General features: G+C 37.2%; 1 protein-coding gene across 2 annotated transcripts in view; it reads left to right on the top strand.

Moving 5' to 3' along the window:
• Positions 1–17,932, top strand: part of LOC127855332 (oxidoreductase NAD-binding domain-containing protein 1-like) — a 336,546-nt gene that overhangs the window by 151,300 nt on the left and 167,314 nt on the right. The window contains exon 1 of one of the 2 annotated variants that reach the window (XM_052390820.1): positions 6,488–6,530. The exons of the other annotated variant lie outside the window; for it this stretch is intronic. Within the exon in view, the coding sequence (XP_052246780.1) occupies positions 6,505–6,530 (26 nt within the window). The 5' untranslated portion in view covers positions 6,488–6,504. Of the gene's footprint in view, positions 1–6,487; positions 6,531–17,932 lie in introns of those variants that run through there. 2 annotated transcript variants of the gene reach the window in all.

The following is a 17,932-nucleotide window of genomic DNA, read 5'->3' as shown; positions in this document are numbered from 1 at the left end:
TAAGTAATTTGCAATGTGTTACTAAAGTTTGCGGAACACAATGGACAAAACGCTGTACAAAAATGAGGTAAATAATACCATGGTAATTAGCAATGGCATTTTGCGATTTTATTTTAAAATATGCGCACATCTTCTATCTTACGATCATCAATTTGTTAATGGGCGATTCTCGAATCTCAAATTTCCGGTTCAGTTTAAGATTTATTTTGATGCGCGAACTTGACAACAAAAAGTGTTAACGATAAAAATCAATCTACTATATATACCCGGTAGTATCTGAAGTCATCTCATTATTTTCAATAGTGTTGCTGTCTCATACGCATTTGTACATTGCAGTGTCTATTTTATTTAAAGAAATTGCAAGCTTATACGACGATTAGATGATTAAGAAATGCAAGTGAGATTTGTATACATTTGTTAAAGATCGTATCTCATATCAGGGGACAATATGATTTGATATAATACCTAGCCGCGATGTCTAATTACTAGATGCAAATTCACGACGGGTCCGTTGAACAAAATATTGCAGACGACAGCATGATGCGCTGTTATCATCTCGAACGGAAATTTGAAAATACACAGCTAATAATCCTAGACGATCTTTTCATTAAATCATTTTAACACTTGTGCATTTTACATCTTGCTATGACAGTACAATAGAACACGTTTGAAATGGCCGTCAAATGATTATGGCTTTACAAATTATGCTTACAAAGATTGCGTTAATTTCATCGCTTCTACTTTAAAATTTGTGCAGAGCTACTTTTACAGGACTGTTGAAATGTTCGGTTGCTTATAAGGACAGATTTATGATCGAGTCCCACTGTCCGAAATGCAGTATAATTTGTATTGCTATAGTATTTATTTAGTGTATCGTACTTGATTATTTTCTATTTAGATGCGTATTGTCGTTGCTAAACCATTAATTATATATACGTGTGACGAAGTCCATTAGTAGAGCGTTCGCGAATACACGAGTTCAATAGTGTCCGTATATAGTAACTCAGGTGTTGATACAAGCTCTTTTTACCTAGGGTTAGTCCCAACTCCGGGCGCATGTGAGTTTGGTTGTGGATCATCATACCAAAAAGGCGTGGATACGTTTGACAACTCCCGCCCCAACCCAACCACATCACAATCTGAAAAAGTGAAAACTAAAAAGCTATACATGTAAATCGAGAGTCTTGTAAGTGTAATGGATAGTGCTATCGGACTCACTGCAGGTCCTCACATAACGCATCCTCGCTCTGGGGCGGAGAACTCCTTAACCTCGAATCAGACACATATAGACCAAAAATAGTCAGTTGCTGACAACGACTTATTCATAAGAAGAGTGGGATCTTATTTATAGGCATCTACTTATGACAATCGTAGCTAGTCCAATTTATTTCCTGTTGCTTTCAGAAATAACCTTTGTGATATGGGTGCTTAAAAAGAGACGTAGTCGACAGCCGTAGTGCAAAATATAACTTACACTATATCAGGAACACTTCTAAAGAGTGGCACTTGAAAATATTCCGATAATATTTGTTTTGAAATCTTAAAAATGTAAAAACTGCTTGTTTTATATAATATAATAAATGCAAATCATTTTTTTGCATGTTGATATTTATTATGATTGAACGTGTTATTTAAAACAATCTCAATTTATATAGAAGGACACGCAACGTGCTTACAGAAACCTTAGATATAAAAAGAAAAACAAACAATAGAACAGGAAAAATGTTTTCAGAAAAAAAAATTCCTCACAATAACTGAAAAACGTGTCAATTTAAAATGGAAGAACCTCCCTTATCCCGAGTCGTGAAACTCGCCTGGTGGTCATTTCTCTTTGGGTTCTATCACCTTATTGTACTGTTGTCGACAAATATTATATTAATGTATTTGTAACAACCACAATCTCCGTGAAAAGTTATTACCTTCATTCGCCTTAGGACATCTGCATCGGCTAAAAGAAACCCCTATATCTAATCCCCAGACTTAAAAAACCAACCAATGAATGTCTTAAAAACATATCGTCTGCGTCGCAACCGTAGAAAGCTTTAATTCAATTCACACTTAAAGACTTTAACCACTACTAGTGATGCTTCATTTAAGCCTTTCTGCTCTCTCTAATGCGACAGAAACATTTTCACCATGCGAATGAGATTAGAAAATTTGTTAGTCATAAAAATTCGTTTCGTCTTTTGAGGTATGGGTTAATTATGTATTCAAATCGGTGCCGTGGGGTCGTTTAAGTGCAATTTGTGCTTTCTCTCTGTCCCGCAAAGGTGGGAAAGCTTATTATTTGAAACACGCGACTTAAGTAGAAAACTTTTGTAAACGCACGTGGGCATGGTTTATTGAAGACGCGCGAGGCGCGTGGATAGATATAAAAATAACGCATATTAATTGTTGCCATGAGAGACAAAATATTGTATGAGAAACTTCGATTGTGGGACATCATTTTTTTTCAGAATTCGTTAAACCGTGAATTCAGTGACGCGAACATGTTTTCAAAATGCGTAATAACAGTCCGAGACAGTCGCGTGTCTTTAAGTGTGGGACGTTGTCACACTTTATTTCGTAAAATAGGTCATTATTACTGAGAGATAAAACATACAGTTGTAAGGACAAAACATGTATTAGAATTTTTTTTCTGTTTTAAATATACCAAACTATTATCAACTACATGTATATACTATATATGTTGTCTGAACGATTTCAATATGGTTAAAGTGATGTGGATGCAAGGTTGTAATGGGTTAAGGACTTATGTTTACGTGAAATGGATAAGTAATGCTAGCCTTGTGTTTTACGTTTTAATGGCGTCCTTTCTCCATGCATAACAATATATAATAAAAAAACAGTACTAACAAGCAATCGCACATTCTCGGCCCTTTCCGTCAAACATCGGATAAGAACCTCGAAGGAGATAGTATGAATACACATTTCGGAAGCGGTATTGCGGTCTACCTACGCGGGCCTACGCGAATCAAAATTTCATAGTAAAAACAAACATGGCCGGTTTTGCGAGTTGTTTACATTTTGCAAAGATGAAAATGGGGATTTTCTATGCTCTGAAGCCAGAGCAAGTAAAAACTCTACGGGAATTATGGACGCCGTCGTTGTTATTGTTTTTGTTGTTGTAACATTCTTAGAATGGTATCACGTGGGCGGACTACTTTCAACCCGTATTTCTCCCAAGTCCGATTATGATAATCTGCGAGGGGTACCGAATGTACTAACAAGATGACGTGCATGTATTTGACGTTATGGGGCGGCGTCAGACGATGGCGTGCCAGATTCCCAACATTATTCGGGACGCGAAATGTTAATAAGCACTTACAACAATATGATTATTTAAATAAAACAATTAAATATACTTATATTTTTGAAACCTTAAAAGTCCATACTATTGCAAAGAGTTAAACTTCTGATTGCACACAATTACAAGTCAGTTGTCGTCACATTGTACTTTTAGCGGGTATAGTTTGACGACAGGTCTGGCGTTGATTGCATCTGATGTACGAAGGCGTGCGGCCCTCGGCAACCCATCATTTCCGGAAAGAAGCTCGTTTACCACAGCCAGGTTCCACTGAAGTCGCGATGTGAAGTCGTCCTGCACGATAACAACGTCGCCCAAGCGTATCGTCTGATGGTTGTTGCCGCCTTTCGTCTGGAATTCCCTCAGTGACGTCAGATATTCGTGAGTCCATCGGTGACGGTTCTGCTCGATAAGACGCGCGCGAGCCTGTGCCGTATGTAATCGGCCTGTCATTTATGATTGCTTCAACTTCTGTTACCACTATCTGAAGTGCCTGGAAGTCAACGGAAGCCCTTCCAAGCACTTTCTTGATGGTAGTTTTCATAACTCCGACAAGCCGCCACCACCAGCCGCCGTACCACGGGGCTCTTTTGTGGAATTAATTGCCGATTCGTTTCTTTTTCTGTCAATGCTGCTCGAATGGTGGTTGAGCTACATAGGCGTTCAATATGTGTAGTTGCTGCGTGGAACGTTGTTGCGTTGTCGGAAATCATCAGGCGCGGTAACGACCGTCTGCTCACAAAACGTCTGAATGCAAGCAGGAAGGAGTTTTCTGTCAGATCAGGGACGATCTCGAGGTCAACAGCGCGTGTATTAGCGCATGTAAAAAGACAAATGTACACTTTCTGCTGCTGTCGTCGATCCATATTCACGAGTAAAGCGCCGCTGTAATTAAAACCAGTAACTGCAAAGGGTCGTACATCTGTGACCCTTGACGTCGGAAGTGGCGTGGGGACCTGCGCAGTGAATGATTTCCCGGTTATTTTTCTACAGTTCACACAATGATGTATGATGTGTACAACTCTCTGTCGAATAGATGGAATCCAAAACCTTTTGCGTAGAAGATTGGTCGTTTTTTTGTATAAAAGCATGGAGCTGTCTGACGTGCGCGTCGTTTATGATGAGCATTGATAAATGGGCTTTCGGTGGCAGCAGCAACGGAAACTTCGTTGCCTCTGGTAAGTGGGCATTGTGGATTCTTCCCGCACTACGAATGCAGCCATCGTCATCAAGGTAGAGCCGCAGTTGTCGTATGATTGATTGTCCATGCTTCTTCATTCGCAGGTCCTTAATGACGTCAACGTAGCTCTGCTGTTGTTGGTAACGTGTCTAAAAGCTTTTAGCTAATCTGCATTCTTCTGTTGTAAATGGCCTCAGAACGCGCGTATCACGTGATGTAGGTCTACTGTTGTTGACGAATCGTCACTCGAATGAACTTTTGGTAACTGCTGTAATTGTGCATATTTATAAGCCTGTGTTGGCCGCAAGTCTCTTTGTTTTCAGAAATCGAAGAACTGTTAGCTGCTTGGTCGATCACGGTAGCGAAGGTGGAAGTGACGTTAGGTTCCCGGAGTGTCCCTGTGGAACCGCTGCATAACACACTAGGTCTGTGTATCCATAACGTGCTGCTTTGTAGTTGAGCCGCTGAGATCCTCGATCGTGTTTGCAGATCTGCCGGGTTGTCATCTTCAGGGCAATATCGCCATTCACACGCTGGAACAAGCGTCTTGATTTCCTTAACTCTGTTGGAATTGAAACACTTAAGTGGTTTCCCTGTATTCAGCCAATACAAAACTTTTTGACTGTCGGACCAACACACGATCTTCTTTACTAGAATAGCTTATGTGACGTGTTGGACCATGCGAGCTGCGACGAGAGCTGCCATAAGTTCCAGTCATGGGGTGTTATTTCCTTCAACGGTGCGACTCTGTTCTTCGCACGTACAATGAAGGCTTCACTCCTGGGAGTGACATAGGCAACGGCTCCATACGCGCGGATACTTGCATCTGCGAATACGTGTAATGTGTTGTTGTCATCGGTTGTCTGGCTCGTAAAGTATCTTCGCTGGAATGAAGAATTCAAGGCGAGAATGAGGCCACTCGCTATTGACGACCACTGGTCAACAATGTCCACAGGCAGTGATGTGTCACCATTATAGATTTTGTACTCGTATTTTTGCATTGACCGTAACGGGACTGAGCATTCCCAACGGGTCGTTAGTTCTTGACGTCTGTTGAAGAATGGTTCGTTTTGTAGCCGTGGTGCATGGTTCTGTCTTACGGGTCACACACTTCACCACGTCTTTATCTGGGTCCCATATCAATCCAAGAATCTTTGCTTGTCTGTCTCCATCATGAACACTTTCGCTCCTCCTGTCAACATCAATTAAACTTTCACAGTAAGACGCCCATGATCGGAGGTTGAATCCCGCTTCAGTCATTAAGACCCGTGCATGTCGGAAGTAGCTGAGGGTATCATCTTCGCTGCGAAAACTTGATATGACGTTGTCCACGTACAGATCTCTGACAATCACGGCCAGAGAAACTGCCACTGGGTTGTTTTTTCTATTCATCTTGACGAGTTTCAAAAGCGTGGCATTTAAAATGAATGTTGAACAAGTCGCGCCGAATAACACAGAGCGGGAACGATCCGTCACTAGCTCACTGTCGGGGTACGTTGGGTCTGACAACCACAAGAATCGGGTCACAACTCTTTCATCTTCATGAACTTATGTCTACTTCTCAAAGATGCATCAGAGGCATTTATAAAACACGTGGCATTATTCTAAAGAGACTGTCGAGGTACCGCTATTATTTGTACCAGACTCTGCGACCAGGATTCGCGACGCACTTAACACATGAAAGCTTGGATGGTGGCTACCATACCGGACATTCGAGAATATGTCTTACATGGCCGCATCACAATTGAAATAAAATTTATGTCAAAAACTACATGTCATGTTGGCAATTTAACATTTGACATAAACGTTTGATCTTTACTATTGCCTTCTAATCATATCGGCAACTCCCAATGTTTGTTAATCTACTATAGTGCAGTGTAACCTATGACACTCTCTTTGATAGAGGCCCATTTTTAAAACTAGTTCCGGTGTAATCGCGGTTTGTGCGCTAAATGTTGTCAACATGTTACCAGCGAGAAAGTCGTTGAAAGAGCAACTACACTTAGTCCGGCGTCTAATGTTTTCAAATATAAGTACAACAGTGTATGTATTAACGAATTAGTAACGACTCGTCCCCTTTATAGGCTAGTCAATCTACAACTATACCTCGAACTAATTGACCTTTTCGACATTATTTTAAGGGAGACAACTCTGAGTGGATTTAGTGAGGTCGGGGGGATACTCGATCAGCTACTGCAGTGCCTCTGCATACAGTTCTGTGTTGATGCAATTATAATTTTCCAATAATTTGCAGAAATAACTTACATGGTATGATTTTTTTATGTAATTTGTTATTAGCTTAGTATCTTTGATTTAATTGTCGTTCATGTTTATGCTTTATTTATTTCGATTTTTAAGTAGGTAAATACGAAACATGCCAAAAGCGGGTGGGGTATGGAAAAATTCTCATTCTGCATCAAGCTCAAGTCTTCTACACCTGGAATTTTATTAACACTTGCAATTAATATTATACATCACCACAGTTACATAACTATTTTCTTTGAAAAAAAAAAAATAAAGATACTTTAGATGTGTGTCTTCTTCATACCCTTACATTAAAAAATATCCTACACATTCAGAAATATAATAAAATGGATGTTGGTTTAAGTTGCTACACATCCAATGTTGTCATGTAATCATTTAACATAACATGTGATGTGTTGACATGACAATTAACACTGCTAAGAAACATTTACTTCGAATTAAAATAAATGTCCCTGGTCAAATGTCCATTGGCTAAATATCCATATGGGTGAAACTTTCACCTGCATCACAATCATCCTTAACTGGTTGTGTGTTGGGCTATCCAAATTAACTACCCGTCATTGCAGATTTGTTCAAAACAAGACAAGTATCAATGTTTGAAGAATTATTATTGCTTTTACAGTCTTGACGCTTACCCCTAGCCAGACAGCCTGGGGCTAGTGATGTGTATTAAATTTTGGCTATTAAAATTTCCAGATTTATATAGTCGGGCTTGTGGGTATTTTAATCTGTTCTATTAAATTTAATGCATACAGATTCGGGCTGCCGCTAGGTGTTAAAAAATGCTAAAGAGAAGACTGCTTGTATATGCTATATAATGTCTGAGACATTCCAACAAGCAATAACTGTGACACTCCAAAAACTTGCTCATTAAAGTGTGTGTATGTGCTGATTGTGCAGGAGCTTGTGTGTGTGTTTGGTATAAGCTCACTCAAAAACTGATTCACTACTTAGTTTTTAACCTTATAGAAGTAAAACCTGACTGTAAAATGTTGACTATCATTGTTAAGATTTTGTTATTTGGATGAAATATTATAAATTGTAATCCCTATTATTAACACAGAAAACATTAACCGAACGCTAATTCCTGTTGATGTAGCAGAGCCAATAGACCTTGAAGTATATATGGTTAATGGATGATGTTCCTTATGATAGTACTAGTAGGTACTAGTTGGTTTGTCTTTTTGGATACATCTAATAGTATATTTATTTATTTTTCATTAATAAAATGGGTTAACTTAGTAATCCTGCTCAGTGGTTGAATCTTCAGGAAATGTTAACATAAGCACATACATTGTATTTGATACATGTATGCCGGTGACCCTCAACTGCAAGTTTGGTTACAGACAGGGTAGCCTAAGGTGTAATTATTTCTAAGAGATAAATCCGAGTTGAGGCTTAAACTTACCAACCCATGAGTGAGTCAGAGATCAGCACTCTACCGGTTAAGCTGGTCGGGGTAAGCTTGGAATTGGGGACTTACTTTTGCTTAATAATGATCTTTAATAATATTATAGTTGTCAACAATTTGATTTTTATGTATTTTAAAAGCACAACAAGTAAGGCTTGCAACATAACTAATAAAAATATATAGATTATTATACAATTTACAAATCAAACATATTTAACAATAAAGTAGTCTTATGTGGACTGAAATGTGCAAATACCAATTGGTTTTTATTTCTGACAATTTAGAAAAATAAGCTAATATAATAAAAAAATGTTTATTTTTTAATATGTGGGTGGGTTCAAATTAACTTGCACTCAAAATTTATAATAGTCTAGGGTTGTTTTAATTTCTGACAGGTTTCTGCACACAGTACAGTAATTAAGGTTTCATCTTGTTATTTTTGTCAGTAGTTAATTACGGCGCCGTTAATTACAATGGTACTGAACGATTATCGAGCAGATTGTCGTTGAACGTTATAATAAAAATAATGATTGTTTTTATTAGAACTAAATCGGCAATTTATCGCTTTTATTCTATTTATAAAGTCAATATAGCGGATAGGTAAGGTGTGTCATGTAGAGCGAATACTGGCAGAACCCCCGCCCCCCCCCCCCCGAACCCTAAATCTCGCGTTATCTCGTCAGTCTCGTTACGCGTGGTTTAACAATGTCGAAATCGTGAATTGCAAACTAATTAATATTGGCCTCTAACGGTAGCTTACCTATGTATTATGAAATATGAAAAAGTTGCAACTTGAGAACGTTGAACTAAATGAGATATTAGCGATTATATTTGGTGAATATCGGGTAAAAAATACCCAACAATTTATGGCTCTTATTTTACACCGTAGAGAGAACTCTTACATCTCCGTTTTAGTTTGCATGCGCAAAAAATGTAAACTAAAGATGTGAGCAAATACTTCGATACGTTATTTCGATAATATCTCAGAAAGATGTCAGAAAAACGGACAAGTGAGTAATATTTGCACATTTTCCATTGATTTAACACTATAGTTGGTACTTTATCAACATAATTTTCTCTAAAATCGCAAATATGGTTGTTACTGGTTGAGTCGTGGGTTCTATTTGATTCGTGGGTATAGAAATCGCGTGAAATCTCGCGATAGAACGTTCGCACATGATGAAGTTCGTTACGGAAAAAAGTTTTGACACGTTCACCATTTTTTTCCGATCAAAAATGCGTCAAAGACAAGTAAATAGTGTAATTCATCATAACTTGATAGGTCGTTATGAAGTATTTCCTCATTTATGTATTGTTCATATAGTGTTTCAAAGTAACACAAAATTGTTTATTTATGAGTATTTACCATGCTACATCGTCTGTTGACATTTTTTCACAAGAAATTAACCTGTCCTGCAAGGTCAGTTTAAAACTATTTATAGTATGCAAATCTTGAAATTCTGGCAGCCAATCAGAACCCACGAGTTAACCGGAAGCTTATTTTCATGATGGTAGTTTGACACTTTCAACACAGTCGATTATTTTGATGTTTAAAGACGATAAACATTTGGAAAAAAGCAACAAATTTTAAAGAAGAAAGGTTAATAATTATTTTCATTATGATTCATGGTCATATATTTATAAAATATTTGTGATGTAACAACTTTATGAAAATTACCCACGACTCAACCAGACTATAGCATATACGTTCAATGACATTGACCTTTTTCGCCGATATTGATTTTATGACAAAGAGCAATTTATACATATAAAACCATATTTAACATGAATCTTGCTTGCATATAGTATAAAAGGAAACATTTGTAGTATTTAAAGAAATTAAAATGCGAGGTAAACTGTGTTTTATTAAAGAAAATATGTTCGCTTAAATCAATGACGTCATACGAATTTTTTGCAGCAAAAAAGTACGGAAGCGTCAAAGTACCATAATGTACATAAAATAACGATTATTTTGGTATAAATATGTTATTATTTTTTTTAGCTTTATTTATTCATTATGTGTAAATTTATCCTTTACAGGTAGATGGCATTCCTGGTCTGTGTGTGTTTTCATTGCTCTTCAAGTCATGGATTTCTAAATCAAAGGAAATACAAGTGAAACAGTTTTGGTGATTTAATTTATTTTTACCCTGCAGAAAATTGTATTCGCCAAGTACCGTACAACATTTAAAAACATTGTGTCAATAGGTGGAACTTAAAAACATAATGTCATATGAAAATTTTGTGATTATCACAAATTTCTTCATTATTGAGCAAACAATATTGCTGCAACTGAAAGAATTTCATTGACAATTGAAACACGTGTAAATATGTGGATATGTGTACAAACTGCTTTTAGATGAATCTGTTATTACACAAATACATATTTTACATTTCAGATGGAGATTCCCAATTGCGCTATTTGTGACCTGCCTTTGGATGGAGCATCAACTGTAAAAATTGGAGAAAAAGGAGCTACAAACCAAGCCTGTTTAAGAAGAAAAGAATGCAACGTTAATGTTAGTGAAGGGTGTGTAGTACATACGAAGTGCCGTAGACAATACATTCATACATGAAATGTAAAACAACAAGATCCAACTAATAATAAGACTTCTACATCAACAAGGTCCTCCTATTCATTTGATTTTATGAACAAATGTCTGTTTTGTGGAAAAGATGCAAAAATCAAAAACAAAAAAAGAAGCATTGATGTTTATGCTGTTCGCACTTTTGACTTTCAAAATAACATAAAGGAAAAATGTGCTGAAAGTGATGATGAGTGGTCACAGGAAATACTCCATAGAATTGCATCAGTGATTGACCTACCAGCAGCAGATGCATTGTATCATCAAAACTGTAGTGTAAATTTCAGAACTAGCCGCGCTATTCCTAAACGGTTTGCAGATTGCGAGGCAAGTCCAAGTAAAAAGTTTGCAGGTAGACCAGACTGTATAGATACGGATGAGGGTTTTAAAACAGTTGTTTCCTTTATAGAGGAAAATGTTGGATGTGTATTTTCCCTTGGTAATCTTGTAAGTGTTATGGCAGAGCAATGTGGAGAAAGAACCTATTAAAGTAAACATTTAAAGAAGAAATTAATTGACCATTTATGGAAAGGCTATCACTAAATACTAGTATAACAGGAAATTTTAACGCTTAAACAAACTGCAGCTGAAATTTTATATGAAACAGCAAAATCAGGTTCCCAAGTTTCAGAGCAGGCGAAAAGACAAAAGGTGCTTATGGCTGCAGCTAAAATTATCAAAGATGACATTGATCTTGTACAACCAAACAAGAAATTTTATCCAACATTTTCAGCTATAGCTTCTTTTGAAGAAAACAAGAATTTTGTTCTTGAAAGTCTTCGCCTTTTCCGATGTACAATGCTTTGTGAAAAAGAAGTTGAGATGAAGTTATTGTCAATAGGACAAGCTGTAGTGCAGGAATGTAGACCACGGACTATTATTGCTCCTTAACAAGTAGGATTATCAGTTCAACTGCACCATCATTTCGCTTCACGGTACTTGGTCGACCTATTGTATAATCTAGGATTTTGTGCATCATATTCTGAAGTAAAAAAAATTGAATCCTCTGCGGCAGCCTCTATTAATACGAGCATACCAACTTACTTTCCTGGGAAATTCCTCCAATTTATTGCAGATAATGTGTACCATAACACAGCAACATTAAATGGCAGTGGTACTTTTCACGGGATGGGTATCATAGCCTGCACCACGCCAGGCTCAGAGCTGTGTATGCCGATTCCAAGATCAAATATATCTTTAAAAGAATTAAAGAGGCTGGGAAAAATTGACATTAAATATTTCAAAGTTCCTGAGAATAATGAACTTAAAAAAAATGCAATTTCAGAACTTAGAAACTCTCGAATCAAAAAGTGCCAGTCATGATCATCATGGACAAAAGTTATTTGGACATTGAAACCATCAAGACCTTGTTGGTCTGGTTTTATGCACTTGTTTGACCAGCCTGGAAATTGCACATTCCCCCGGAAAGCAAGTATCACTTTTCTGCCTATGATTGATTGACATGGATGCATGTGATGTATCATGCATTCATTCTACTTTACATTTCGTCACAGATCAAGCTCATTGGTACAATGTTACTCCGTTACTTACTTTTAACCAACCATTATTTTAAAAGGCAACCCACATAATTGAATGCGTTGACAGCAAAAGTAGATTGAAGCACGTAGTTTTAAGGTTGGGAGCGTTTCACGGATGAGTTTTCTCGGCTGTATCGGTCATTAAATGTCCGGCTCAGGGCTACAAGAAGTTTTACAAACTGTTTATGCTGGAAATGCTGTCACCCACATGATGACGGGAAAGGCTGTTAGTAGAGCAACCAGGAGACACTTTCTTGTTGACAATGCACTTCATGCGCTACTAATTTCAAAATCATTTGGAGTAGACTTACCTTTAGAGAGAAAATCATCGGATGAAATTACAATTTTCCCAAATCAACTGAAGATTAATGAAACAAAGAGATGTGTTGAGGAACAACCAATGCATTCGGATACAGACTTATCCTTTCCGAGTAACCAGGCGTGTCTTACAAAGCCGAAATACTAGACCATCTGGATGATCTGTATGACAAACTTCAAAATCATTAAATATCTAAAGACGATGTGTGCAAAAGTGATAGTTTCAAAGAGATTCAGGAGAATTTGATGGCTGTCAGGATGAAATTGAAGCACAACAAGACATCAGCATTGTGGTTCCAATACATGGATATGGTTTCTATCATGCCACAATTCAAAAGAGCCGAAAGGACAGGGGATTGGGTATGTCATCTCAAAACACTGAAGAAAATATTGCCATATTTTGCAGCCTCGGGCCATAATTTGTATTTAAAATCGGCACATATTTACCTACAGAAAATGATGAAACTGGAAGAGTTGTTTATCAGCAATTTCTCAATGGATTCCATTGCATTAAACGTAGTGACAGATATTGGGCTGGTTTGTCAACAGATCTAACAATAGAACAAGTGTTAAAGAGATTGTTGAAAACCTCAGGAGGCTTAACAAGAGGACGGGGTATGGCAGAAGAACAAAGAGCGTTGTGGGTGTCAATGCCAGCAAACGCCAACATGAACAATGCAATGCAGCAATTCTCGAAGACTGACTATGAGACTAGTGATCAACATAAAGAAGAGGGAAATTCAAGGTCCACAAGAGATGAAAAGGATTCTAAAGAAATAGTACGCTTTCTGAATGATCATTCACCGTTTGATGAATCGGACTCAAACTTAAGAAACATTGAAACTGGTGTTACGGCTGACGGAAGAGTGAACGTTGAAACTGCAAATAGGTGGGCAAGACACCGTTAGCAATATGACAGGAAAAATAGTGCTCACTTATTCCTTCAAAAGATGTGACAAGCAATAACAATGCGTGATAAATGTCTCTGAAGGCCAGAGACGGTACAATATAGATCCTCAGCTTCTTTTTCAAAGAATAACTGCAGTGGCAGATATGTGGAAGATCTGTCATCAATATTCAAATACGAGCTATGCAGTATATCAGCTACATTGTTTGACAATGATGGATTACCTCGTGTCCCTCAGAAGTCCATGCTGGCTGATGCCATTTGGAAATTTGGCGATTGTTCCAAAACAACAGAACCATCAGGAACAACAGATGATCCCAACATGTCGTATGTTTTAGACGGCGGCTCTCTTCTGCAGAAGATCTCTTGGGCTAAAAATAGTACGTTAATGTCATTTGCGAAAAATACTTCAACCATATTTCACAGAGATATCCACATCAATTCACTACTGTGGTTTTCGTATGTATTCTAACGGACCATCAACAAAGGATATAACACACCATCGTCGAAGTAGAGGCACAATTGACACCAATGTGAACTATACATTCAATACTCCATTTAGATTTAAGAAGGTGAGGATACAGACTTTCTTGTGCTGTTATGTTATCATGTCAGTGATAAATCAAAACATGTTTATTTCAGATCAGACAAACACAGTACTTCACTGAAATCCCCAAAAGTGTTGGACATGCATAAAACCCAAACTATATTGACAAGGCAAATATGCAGTTTGCTACCCTTTTTACACGCGTTAACAGGGTGCGACACTACCTCACAGATATTATGCGTAGGGAAGACATCAGCACTCAAAGTTTTTCGAAAGAATAAAACCTTTCAGGAAATTGCATCACGTTTCGTCGTCAGCCATACGAATAGGAAATAATAGAACTTGGAGAAAAGGCAGTGTAATCAGTTCTTGAGGGTGATTTAAATAGCACTCTTAACGATGAACGTTTCAAACGTTTTTCTTCGCAAGTAATGCGAAGAACCACTGTTGTTCAAGTTCAAAGTTTATCTCCAACATCTTCTGCAGCAATATTCCACTTGCTTCGCGTGTACTTTCAGCTACAAAACTGGACATCAACTGCTATAACCGGAAAATGGGGCTGAGAGGTTTCTGATGGAGTTTTAGTGCCAATCAAAACACAACTCCCCCCTGCCCTGGAATATTTGTTAAATGTTGTCAGATGCAATTGCAAATCAAATTGCGATTCAAAAAGATGTTCTTGTAGAAAACTTGGGCTAGATTGTTCATTGGGATGTGGAGAATGTCGGGGAACGAGCTGTTCAAATTCCCGTATCATAGAAGAACACGAAATGTACAATATGTCTTCTGACACTGAAAACGTGTATTAACTTACCCTGAACGCTTTACCAAACTACACCATGAGACGATTCTAGTGAGCACCAACACCATAAGATGAAACGAACAATAAGAGTGTAATTGCCTCGTAAAGACCTGAAATAGATGTTGAAATGAAAGATTTCCAATGCTAAAAGTAGTGGGTGGGGTATTTTGACTCGATTCTTATATAACATACTATTTTATCTTTAAATATTGATCCTTTATAATATAAACTGTTTCAAAAAAGCATTTTGCATACCATCATATGTGTAAAACTGTTTTTGAATATTGTTATTGTGGTGTATGCTCGTAATATGAACAGGTGTTGTATTTTTTTAGTTACAAATAAAATTGTGACATTGGGTCTACTAAAACACGATTTTAAGACATTTTCCACCATATTTCAGACTGCAACTTTTTTTCTGTGGTTATTTAGATATTAGCCTTTATCAAAATGCAAAAAACATTTCTTTTGCAATTAATTCGAGGTTTGATGCTATTTACGGTTATATTGACTAGCCTATAACGACTCGCCCCATAAAGACTTGCCCCATGTTTTATAACGATTCGCCCCACCTATATAAAGACTCGCCCCACTTATATAACGACTCGCCCCATCAAAGCATATATGGTAGGATTTTTTAAATTTGTTAATAGCCTAGTATCTTTGATTCAATTTTGGTCATGCTTATTCTTTATTTCGATTTTATTGTGTTTAAACAAAAACGAAACATTCAAAAGTGGGTGGGTACGGAAAAATATCTCCATGTATCAGGCTTTTTCGGCCCCATTTTTAATTTGAATAAATAGTTGAAAATATGGGTGTCGATATACTCTTTAAAACTGTGGAATATTGTTTATTACAGCATTATATTATTTTTATTGAAGATTATTCTTTTTGAAAAAAAGAATCTATTGTCTTTTGCTTCAGGTTACTATGTCGTCGTGGAAATGAGGCGTTATTATAGACTCGATACAAGAGTCTGAGACGGCTTTGAATAACAACATCATCATCATAATAATTAATCATAATTATCATAATCATAGCAACGGAGCGTATATTGACATCTAGAGTCCGTGTCATAACATAATAATCATAATTGACACTTCTGAACGAAACTATTATTGTTTCATAGACATATATCAATTAATTTTCGTAAGCAATAAAAGTAACATTATTTTTAATTTTAATTGACAGCATATACTTGTTCCTGTTGTTATACACATCGTTAATGCATTGAACAGATGTTGCTTTCTTTAATTACTCCAACCCCTTCATTCATTATCGAATGAAGCCATTGTCTAGCACAAACGCACCTATGCCAGGTTTTATGATCTTTATCAGGTTGTTGAATACACGTGAGACAAAAAGGTAGATTTAAGATTATAAATGGTAAATTTAAGATTTTAAATTAAAAAAAATCTTACAGGAGAATTGTGTCTGTAAGATTTGAACTGACAATAAAATAAAAAATTGGCAAATTTTAACCATGTCAACGATTTTATTATGTTAATATATGTTAAAGCTTTCATAGGAAAATAATTTATATGTCGAAAATCTTAGCTAGTCAGTTTGCGTAGACACCTGTATTGCATGTGCGATGTTGCCATCTATCGCAGACCTCACACGTTATGCCATGCCGCAAGGAGCGGACGGCCTTCCGACAAAATAGGCACGCGTCCTCCATAAATTGTTTTCGATCACAAGCAATGACACTGTTTTTCATCATCATGGTGAGCTTTTGTGATCGCTTTTTGTCCGTCGTCCGTTGTGCGTTGTGCGGCGTCAACATTTGCCTTGTTAACTCTCTAGAGGCCACATTTATTGTCCAATCTTAATGAAATTTAGTCAGAAGATTAGTTTGAATGATATCTTTGATGTGTTCGAAAATAATTACGTTTGCTTGAAAAACATGGCTGCCAAGGGGCGGGACATTTTTCCTTATATGGCTATATATGGCTATAGTAAAATCTTGTTAACACACAAGAGGCCACAGTTATTGTCTGATCTTCATAAAACTTGGTCAGAAGATTCATCCCAATAATATTTTGGACGAGTTCAAAAATGATGCCGGTTGGGTGAAAAACATGGCTGTCAGGGGGCGGGGAATTTTTCCTAATATGGCTATAGCAAAACCTTGTTAACACTCTAGAGGCCACACTTATTTTCCGATCTTCATGAAACTTGCTCAAAAGATTTGTCTTAATGATATCTTGGATGAGTTCAAAAATGGTAACCTTTGCTTGAAAAACATGGCTGCCAAGGGGCGGGGCATTTTTCCTTATATGGCTATAGTAAAATCTTGTTAACACTCTAGAGGCCACATTTATTGTCCAATCTTCATGAAACTTGGTCAGAAGATTCATTCCAATAATATCTTGGACAAGTTTGAAAATGATGCAGGTTGGTTGAAAAACATGGCCGCCAGGGGACGGGGCATTTTTCCTTATATGGCTATAGTAAAACCTTGTTAACACTCCAGAGGCCACATTTATAGTCCAATCTTGATGAAATATGGTCAGAAGATTTGTCTTAATGATATCTTGGATGAGTTCGAAAATGGTTACGTTTGCTTGAAAAACATGGCCTCCAAGTGGCGGGGCATTTTTCCTTACATGGCTATATAAGGCTATAGTAAAATCTTGTTAACACTCTAGAGGCCACATTTATAGTCTGATCTTCATGAAACTCGGTCAGAAGATTCATCCCAATAATATCTTGGACGAGATAAAAAAATGCTGCCGGTTGGTTGAAAAACATGGCCACCACGGGGGCGGGGCTATTTTCCTTATATGGCTATAATATATAATAAAACCTTGTTAACACTCTAGAGGTCACATTTATTTTCCAATCATCATGAAACTTGGTCAAAAGATTTGTCCCAATGATATCTTGGATGAGTTCGAAAATGGTTTTGGTTTCTTTAAAAAAATCTACAAGGGGCGGGGCATGTTTCCTTAGTAAAACTTGTTAACACTCTAGAGACCACATTTATTGTCCAATCTTAATGAAATTTGGTCAGAAGATTGGCCTCAGTGATATCTTGGATGATTTCGAAAATAATTATGTTTGCTT

This window comes from Dreissena polymorpha, chromosome 13, assembly GCF_020536995.1.
Source record: "Dreissena polymorpha isolate Duluth1 chromosome 13, UMN_Dpol_1.0, whole genome shotgun sequence".
NCBI classification, from domain to species: Eukaryota; Metazoa; Mollusca; class Bivalvia; order Myida; family Dreissenidae; genus Dreissena; species Dreissena polymorpha.
Note: the sequence above shows the minus strand (reverse complement) of the source record. Positions and strands in the feature narration are given on the sequence as shown.